The sequence below is a fragment of the Odontomachus brunneus genome, unplaced genomic scaffold, assembly GCF_010583005.1.
Source record: "Odontomachus brunneus isolate Ranch 3 - 2012 unplaced genomic scaffold, Obru_v1 Obru_scaffold_014, whole genome shotgun sequence".
NCBI lineage: Eukaryota > Metazoa > Arthropoda > Insecta > Hymenoptera > Formicidae > Odontomachus > Odontomachus brunneus.
This window is the reverse complement of record NW_022639464.1, coordinates 1,147,646-1,157,690: the sequence shown is the minus strand read 5'-3', so window position 1 is coordinate 1,157,690 and position 10,045 is coordinate 1,147,646. Positions and strand designations below refer to the sequence as shown.

Sequence of the window (10,045 nt, the reverse complement as noted above, 5' to 3'; positions counted from 1 at the left end):
CCCCCCCCCCTCTCTCTCTCTCTCTCTCTCTCTCTCTCTCTCTCTCTCTCTCTCTCTCTCTCTCTCTCTCTCTCTTTCTCCTCTATCTATCTCATTCTCTCTTTCCTCTTGCAAAGAGATCGATCCAGCGTGCGACCGAGAGTGCAGGGTGCCGCAACAACACGTTGCAAACATGTGACGGCCTTTCTGTCGAACGGAAATCCGCGAATCGGCGCAAACCCTGACGGAATTGCGATCACAGAGGATGAACCGCGCGTCGATCCTCGCACTTCTCGAGGATAACGATCGATCCCGTTGTATCGCCAGGCGACGTGGGTCCCGCGAGGGACGCCTCCCTCGTCGATCCCGTCGTAGGTCCCTGTCGAGCAACCAACGATCGCTACTCGTCCCTTCGGGCGGCGAATCGATCCGAGAGATCGGCGGATATATGACGCCGTTGAACCTGACGACGATCCCTCACCTCGCATGGGCGTCGATGCGAACGGCTTGGTTTTATTACTGAAATTAAAAACCCGAAGGGGATGTTCATAGCCGCGCCGTCGCACGTGTGCGAAAGTAAGATCGACGTTCGCGACGTGCAGCACTGCAGCGCGTCCGGGTTTTATTCTGCACGACAATGGTCGTTCGAAATCGAGGCGAACAGTTCGCCCCGTGAGAGACGTGTGGTATGATGATTGAGAGACGGGAAAGCGAATGTGTCAATTAATTCCTGGTTACAGATACCCTGGTAGAAATTTAATGCAGTTTTCGAACAGTTACTTAATAGTTATGGTAAGTCTTCTGTTCAGTGACTGAAGAATAAAACTACTTTCAATCAAGAAATAATGCTTTTTCTGCAGTTGCTACACACAGAAAAACATATTGTGCATTCAAGTAAATGTTACTTGTTTCAAATATTTCATATATCTATCATATATCAAATTGATTCACAATACATTCTGAATCCTAACAAGTTCAGCATTTCAATCAATTTTAATTTCAATATTAAATTAAAATAAAAATTCAATTTTTTGTACACTGAGAGAAAAAATATCTAAAAATTAGTAAATATTTATTTAGTGAGTACTAACAGCATATTTACTATATACTAATATAAAAATATGTCCTAAATAAGAAAATATACATTTTCTTTAAACCTTAAAAAATCTTTAATTTCTCATTAAAATACAATTATTTATTCTATTTAAATAACATAGTTTGTATTCAATAAATATTAATATCCACCTAATGTAATACTATATATATATATAATTTTAGCCTATGTAATACTATTAATATCCACCAAGTAAATATTTACTAATTTTTAAGTATTTTTTTTGTTAATTCAAAGAGAGTAAATTTTTTTTAAATACATTATAACGAGCTTTTTTGACATTTGTAATAAATATATTCTCAAGCTATTACCAAAAAAATGATTTTCACAATCTTTGTGAAGATAATCTTTTCTTAAAAGAAGGAAAATTTTTCTTTCTTTTCTTTTTAAAAATAATCATTACTTAAAAGAAGGAAAATAAACTGAGTCATCGCTTTCCTTAGCAGTGGAATTATATTTTTCTGTGTATTCACACGAAAAATGTGCAAAATCTGAACACATTTATCGAATGAAATCAGAATAAAAAATAGAATAAAACTATTCAATTAATTAATAACTCAATCTGTTGCTCATAAAAAGGGTTGATTTATCCTAATAGTATCTCATTATTTGTGCACGCTTTCTAATTGAAAAATTTTAATGCTAATGAGAGTCACAGTGCAATTACACAGCAACACGTACGTACTATACATTTTCATATTTTCCGTCTTTTACGTGACATGGAGCTCAATTATCAAATAACATTTGTTCTCTTATCCATTCTTCTTGTATTATTTCATTTAAGTTATCATGATAGTTTTCATTCGTATCATTATCATTAAATTAATCTGACGTATTCTCATCGCAAAAAAATATTATTAACATATACCTAAATTATCCTTTACTTATTTTCATTTTTAATTTTGACTACTAACTCTACTATCTTTATTGTAGGGCTTAATGTTGTTGAACGTCTTATTTCTACCAATTTCCATTTTCTTATTCTATGCTTTTTTACACGTTCACTCATTGGTCACGCAATTTTCAGTTCTTTTTTTAACAATATAAGTAAATGCATTTTAAATTTATTCATGATAGACAGTATAATACGTGCATTATAAAACAGAACTAATATTAGTGATATTATATCGGAAAAAATTGATCAACATATTATAAACAGCTTCAATCACTGAATAAAACTCTATCGATCCTATCAAGTTCTTGTCAAGTTTTTACGCAGTATTTATACAATTAACGAGAATGCATTAGACACAACAACTAAGCAGTTGTCTACGCAAACTGCATACATTTTCACCAGGGAATAGTGTGCTCTAATAGAATATATATCTTTATTAATCGCATATAAAAAATAATTTGAACCAATAGTCTTGTAGTTTATGTCGGCATAAAAGCAGTACAAGGACGTAATAACTTCAAAGTGATCAGACTGCATCTTCTCTCTATTCACTGTTGTTGGACTTCATCATTGAAAAGTTATATCGCGATGAAAATTGAATTGCGTCTCGTTAAATAATGAGCAAGTCCGATAATTTTTTTCACTGAAGGAAAAGGCCAAATCGATCGAAATACGAATTTGCCAAAGTATAACGCTAGAAGGTCAGACATCACAAATATAATTACTGCTTGAAATAATGTGTTCTAATAAAAAGAAAGCGAATATATACAAATTCCGTGCACGCGACCTTCCTCTAAAAAAATTACTCAATTCACTTATAAAACGCGCATCGCCGGAAATCCCTTCGCGGGTCACCGCGAAAGGAGATTGCTTTGTCGTAGTTCGATTCGCACGAGCGTTTGGATGAAAGTAGGCCGCCGGGGAAAGCCGACGCAAATCCAGAAAAATTGCCTGCACTCCGGTGTTCATCCGGCGGCCTCTGGAGCCTGCCCTCGGCCTGCCTCGCGCCGTATTTCAAGCTGGCAAACGAAGCGGACGTAATCTCGGAAAATTGTCTTACGCCCGCTGGCCGATCATAAATCACCTTTCGTCCTGACTTGTCGCGATCACTGATCCACCTCCGAACTATTCGATTGGTTTGCTCTTCGGCACGATCTCGCCTCGCTGTGATAATAGAGAAAAAAGAAAAAACGAGCACGATACGTCTCTAAATGCAGAAAGCTCCTCAAAATAGACGTTCTTTACGAAGAGCTCGAGAATTTTGCATGCACGCTGAACACGTCATCCTTGTAGGATTATAAAATACTTGGATGAATATTTCAAGAATATTTAATAGAATTACAAAATATTTCGATAAATGTACAAGATGTTTACGAAATACTTAGACGGACTTCTGGGGCGTATTCCATTCATCAAAATAAAGAGAAAAGTTTATACCCCTAATCATATATGAACGATTGCAAAGTTATAGTAAAACAAAGTTCACGTTACTGTTAAATAATCGTTACTGTTAAATAATCATAAGTAAATATTTAAATCATAAGTTATTATTTAAATGATAATAAATGCTCAAAATGGCTATTATTTGACTGAAGACAGTCATTGATACAGCAAAGTAAGGATTGTCGAAAATTTAAAAGATTCGCGAACAATTTCGTATAGCCTTACTGCTTTCATATAGCCAATCTATCTATCTAGATAATTATTATTGAGCACATTTCTCATTTGGCAGCTAAAATATGGTAATATTTCATCGTACATAAACCACATATTCTAAACATACCGCTTGCCTCGACTGTTATAATTAAGATACTTATGATTATTTAATATAGTAACGTTATATAATATTTAATAAATATGTTCAATAAAATATTAATATATAATATGTAATAAATAGCATAATATATACTATAGTGTGTGTATATATATATAGCGTATATTACAGTATATAGTTTATATACATAATAGTACAATATGTAATAATAAATAGTATTTAATAAAACATACCTAATGTAGCCTAACAGTAACGTTATATAGTAACGTTAATAGTAACATGACACAAACTTTATTTTGCTATAACTTTAGAACCGTTTATATTTGATGATATGTTTATATAAACTTTTTTCTTTATTTCGACGAAAGGAATACGCCCTAGAAGTTTGTCTAAGTATCCCATAAAAACCTTGTACGCTTAGTAATTTGAAAAGATAATTTTGAATCAACAATTACATCCAAGTTCCTGTTAACTTACAGCCTATGTGAGAAATTCATGCGGCGACAGCGAATCCTTTGCTTATTCTTCGAATTCCGAATCAACCTGCTCCGTTTCTGATCATGGCGAATCGAGATGACTTCGCTCCCAACAGTACGAATCTCAATCATCATACCACGCTGTTCGCAACACGTGGGAAGATCGTTCAACACTCAAGGGTGGTAGTGCGAATCGCCGGAAGTAAATGCGATATAACGCATGAACGGAACTAGTAGCGTGCGATGTCAACTACATAACTGCAATCGCGCGACGTAATTCAACGATGTTGCGGCGACAAGCGTCGTACAGCTTGGGAGCGCGTTAAAAACGAGTTGATTATTCCCGAAGGCCCGTACATGTGGAGCGGAGGCGACGCTCGTCTCTTGGGCAGAAACGAAGTTACTTGTAAAATAAACCGTTGAAACCAAACTTTCTCTTTTTTTTTATAACGTTCAAAACTCAAAAACTTTTTCCGATTCACTCATAAAAATATTTCTGAAGACTTAACACAACGACATCCAATTCTGTTTCAGTACACACAGAAAATTACATACACTGCCTTTCAAGTAAACGCTATTTCCTCGAAATATTCTTTTCTATCGTAAGTTCATCATAAACATCAAATTTACTCAAAATGCACACACATTCTGCATTTTAATAAATTTAACATTTTAATTGAAAATATTGAATACAAACAGAATTTTTGCTTACATAAAGTCAAGCTTTCTTGATAAAACTTTATGATATTCTTGCAAAGAGAACAAATTCTTCTTTTGAGTACATGAAAATAAGAAAAATAAACTGAGTAATTTCTTTTCTTAGCAGTAGAATGAGTTCTGTGTGTATAGTTATGCATTACATATGGAAAAATTATCGAATTGTTATCGAAATGTTTTTCCTCGTCGCGTACCAAGAATTTCGTCCTCGATCGAATAAAAATTTGCTTGAAATTTGATAAATCGCGCTAAACAGCTGTCAATGAATATCGCGTTTCTAATCCCAACACAAATTCGTGAAAGATGAACGAAAGACCGTTATATACGTCGCGACAGCTCCACGATGATCTCTCTTTTGCATACGGGCCCTCCGAAACGCGCGAAGAAACGACCGAAAATTGAAGAAACGACCATAATTACAAGTTCCACGACTACTTCCGGTGGTTCGCGCTGCGGCTGCCCTCTAAAGATCGTGATTTGGTGGCTCACCGTTGCTTCGACCGTGGTCGGCCGTGGTTCGTTCATCGGGTTCAGCGAGCAGGCAGGTTGTGGAGGAGGACGGCGGTGAGTATTTTTTTTTTGTTTTTTATAGGTGAATGGTGGTGTGGTAATGCGTGGCGGCGCATCGCGCACACGGACGATCGTGATCGGTTTTCTCGTGATCGTCGTAAACGGTTCAAGCGGTCTCCGATACCGGAAGCGGTAGCTGCCCACCGGAAGTAGTCATGGCGGGCGCGGTGTTGGCGGTGTTGGTGGGGACCGGAAGTGGCTGTAGGACCTGCATGTCGCAGGTGTGGGAACCGCGCTTCTTTAGGTCCTGGAACAAGTGGCATTTCGGACATGTTTGAATTTTTCACCCAGCAATCTTCTCTTCTCGCTATTTCTCATCGTCAATTCGCTCCTTCACTCTCTCCCTCTCTTTCTCTCACTTGCTTTTTTCTCATTCTCTCGCTCTTTCGCTTCTTCTCTCACTCTTCCCCTTTCTTTCAGACTTTCTTCCGTTTCTCTCTCTCTCTCCCTTTCTCTCTTCCATTCTCTCCCCCCTCTCTCTCTCTCTCTCTCTCTCTCTCTCTCTCTCTCAATTTCTCGTTCACATCTTCTCTTTCGCCGGACTTTTACTCTAGCTCTCAATCGACCTCTAACTTCTAAATCCAGTCTAAGCAATTACACTACGTTTACCCTCTGCTCCCCCTCCCCTCTCTCCGTCGCCACTCTCTTCACTCTTCGCTCTCCTCGGGAGAGAAAAGCGTTTCTCGACGCCACGGCCGACCCGCGGGATATCGATTGTACGACCTCACATTCTGATTTCCAAAGTCAAGGGTCCTCGGTGATCCGCGGATCGAGACGGATCGATGCAACTGACGCGACAGATTGATCGAACGATCCCTCGCAGGACGCGTTAAAGTCTCCCGAGGACGAGGGAGTGTCGGGAAAAATTTTTCGGGGCTACTTCGGCCCCCGAAGAGCGAAGAGAGATCGAGAGACGACGAGCGGGTGCGGGGCGGGAGTGCAGGAGGCAAGGCGAGAGACGAAGAAAGAATTGTTACGCGTGCACAGAGAGAAAGAGACATGCGACAAACGGAGGCACAGAGATACAACGAGAAACGGAAACAACCGGGAGGAAACCAGGATGCGAAGCAAACAACAACACAATAAGGAGAGTAACAACAACGATACAACAACAATATAACAACCATGACAGCAGTAACAAGAACAGTAACATTCCAATAGAACGCGAAGGTGGAAGGAGGTGAACGGTGCAGGGCCGAACCAAGACGCCTCGCCGAAATGGAGCGCGCTCGTCGTTGGTTCGCTGTGTGCGCTCGCATTACGCAAATAAACCCGCAAACACACGCAGTTGGCTTCTGCGCGGGCGAAATTATCGCGTTTCGCTCGACGGAATAACGCAGACCTCAAAATTCATGAAATGCTGAAGATCGATATATGTGCTTTTGGCTTGGGAACATTCAGTCTTATGTTTTTCTTTTCAAATAAGATGTAAAGTCACAGGTCATAAAATATTCATGGTTTTTTAAAGCGCTGTGAAAACGTAAAAATTTCCGAAAATTCCGGGAACGGCCATGCTCCGATTTAGCTGAAGCTTTGTAAACAGACTTATCATGAGTAAAGAAAAAGTACACGGAAAAAAGATTTGCTAATATATGGACAACTAAAATTATTAACTGCAGGACCAAATTTTCTTACTTTCATAGCAAAGTTATTAAGTTGTGATAGCTAAAAGATTTGCTAATATATATATTAACTTATTATTATTATATATAAATATATATATATATATATTTTTTTTTTTCCGTGTATCCCAAAAGGATTTTTAGCGACACGAAAGTTAAATAACTCTTTCAACACACCCTTTTATATTTTTATTTTTATATTTTTATATCTTCTGTACGTATTAACATATTTTTTTGCAATGGCTTTGACCTCGATATATAATTTAAAAATCATAATCTACAGTAATATCTAAAAACCATCATACATTGCCCATTAGAAAGTTATTAACAAAAGGAATTGAGCTTATTTAGCTCCCGGATCGCTGAAAATCCTCTTTGGACGTTTCTTTTTTATCTAAAGTGAGCCTATATGCAATGTTTGAGCTAAATCGGACCGTTTCTAGGACAACCAAAATGTGTATTATCCTGATATCTGTGTGAATTCCCATTGAACTACACATGAAATCGTAAAGATGTATATATAAAAGAGAGAGAGAACCAAGATATAAATTACTATTATTTCCACGTACTGCACCCCTTCATTCCATTCCCTGAGTGGGATTTAAATGTAACATTCCGGAAACGTGCAATGGTGATATAAAAAAGATATGAGAAGACTCATGAATATGAATTCGTGTGAAAACAGAACATGCGATAAATTTCTGTTTGAAATGCGATCATAACTCCCACTTGATCAGGTCGTACAAAACTTTCTGGTGTGATGTGATATATAAATTATTACGCCCGCGATTTCCTCCATTCAGCTGCAACGTATCATATATGCAAAACCGCGCGAACGTGTAATCTCTGAATGGAATGGAATATAGCCGTCGAGACTCTTCGCTGTCATTTCGCGAAAATAATTCAGTCCGAAATCGGTCGAAATTCGTCAATCCTCGAGGGAGTCGAGACGTCCGCAGGATCGGCCCTGCGCTCGCAGTTTGCGAGACGGATGATGGTTCGCGTGGGTATCAATCAAGTTCCGACAGCCGCATGCGAGGTGCGTCAGAACAGAGGTCTTGCAAGCAGAAGTTCGAACAGCCGTGATGTCGCACAGCGTAACAGCGCTTACAGGAAAGCGGTCGTCATACTTTACGTCGTTTCTAAGTCGATTTCTCTACGGCTCGTCCTGGCAGCATGATCCCTCTCGAGCGGTTAATCGCAGAGCTTTATCGCGCGGCGATCGCGTCACGCTCAGCATCAACAGCATCGCTACTTTCCGCATCTCGACTTTCGCGATCGATGTGGCCGCCGATCGATCTTATCGCGGAAGTTCAATTGCGTTCTATTAGTAACGGCACCCCGGTGCAATCGCCAGTCGATATCGCGATTGGTATCGCGAGCGCGCCGTGATAACGATCGATTACGCGGCGGGAGATGAAGCGGAGCGCAATTAATTATATTGCAATTTGTTCCGGTCTCATATTTCATGTGTGCGCGTGTGTGCACACAAGTCATAAGCAAGCCATATCGCCATTTTGAACACCTCCTCTTACATGTTTTCAGAAAGAAAAAGAGAAATAATATTCGATGAAAATAGATCGTGGAATAAAGCGTAGGAATAGCCATAAGTATATAATAGTTTTAATATTTATTAAGCTTATTAGTTCCAATCAAATTCCTCGACCTTTCAATCATTTATTAAGCTTATTAGTTCCAATCAAATTCCTCGACCACGCGCAACGTATGTCTCTACCATAGACTTTTAGAGTAAACTGCGCACTCTAATGGAACTGTTAATGACAAGATTGAAGAACAAAGATATATTGAGTCAAGTGCCTTTCCTGTCTACACAGTGCTTTAGGAAAGAGTGATGTAGAAGAGACCATAGAGCGAGCAAGAAACATAGTGAAAAAGGAAAAGAAAAGACATATTGATCGTGTGATCGCTTCTCCTTCTTCCTTCTTCTCGTTCTTCCCATCAACTAGATAATTAGACAAGAAAAGTATCTTACTTTCTATTGTCCTCTATTAATAATGCTAATTTCACCCCTCCCACAGCAATATGCAGTCTATTACACTTGTTAATTCTGTGAAGATGTTAGAAAATTGTTGTGGTGAGAAAAGGCTTGATAAGGGCAATCAATTTGGGATAGAAAATTAATGTCCTGTGACGCTTCCTTAAGGGTCTAAAAACTATTTTATTATTTATATTATGCCTAACAAGTAGATTCCCACGCTTTATATAATCTGTTTTTGTTGTATATTATTTCTTTTTTTCTTTCTGAAAACATGTAAGAATTGGTGTTCAAAATGATAATATAGCTTGCTCATTAAGCCTATTATGCCGGATTGTGTACGTGTGTGTGTGTGTGTGTGTGTGTGTGTGTGTGTGTGTGTGTGTGTGTGTGTGTGTGTGTGTGTGTGTGTGTGTGTGTGTGTGTGTGTGTGTGTGTGTGTGTGTGTGTGTGTGTGTGTGTGTGTGTGTGTGTGTGTGTGTGTGTGTGTGTGTGTGTGTGTGTGTGTGTGTGTGTGTGTGTGTGTGTGTGTGTGTGTGTGTGTGTGTGTGTGTGTGTGTGTGTGTGTGTGTGTGTGTGTGTGTGTGTGTGTGTGTGTGTGTGTGTGTGTGTGTGTGTGTGTGTGTGTGTGTGTGTGTGTGTGTGTGTGTGTGTGTGTGTGTGTGTGTGTGTGTGTGTGTGTGTGTGTGTGTGTGTGTGTGTGTGTGTGTGTGTGTGTGTGTGTGTGTGTGTGTGTGTGTGTGTGTGTGTGTGTGTGTGTGTGTGTGTGTGTGTGTGTGTGTGTGTGTGTGTGTGTGTGTGTGTGTGTGTGTGTGTGTGTGTGTGTGTGTGTGTGTGTGTGTGTGTGTGTGTGTGTGTGTGTGTGTGTGTGTGTGTGTGTGTGTGTGTGTGTGTGTGTGTGT

The 10,045-nt window shown here is 39.1% G+C and overlaps 1 protein-coding gene across 6 annotated transcripts in view; it reads right to left on the bottom strand.

Moving 5' to 3' along the window:
* Nucleotides 1-15: 15 nt before the first annotated feature.
* LOC116841244 (potassium voltage-gated channel protein Shal) overlaps nucleotides 16-10,045 on the bottom strand; it is a 191,666-nt gene continuing 181,636 nt past the window's right edge. For 3 of the 6 annotated variants that reach the window (XM_032808944.1, XM_032808943.1, XM_032808945.1), the window contains 2 exons: nucleotides 5,445-5,772; nucleotides 16-498 (listed from right to left, as the gene is read on the bottom strand). In XM_032808944.1, coding sequence (XP_032664835.1) covers nucleotides 5,632-5,772 — 141 coding nt within the window. In that variant the 3' untranslated portion in view covers nucleotides 16-498; nucleotides 5,445-5,631. Of the gene's footprint in view, nucleotides 499-5,444; nucleotides 5,773-10,045 lie in introns of those variants that run through there. The other 3 variants (XM_032808948.1, XM_032808951.1, XM_032808947.1) reach the window with 3 other exon arrangements.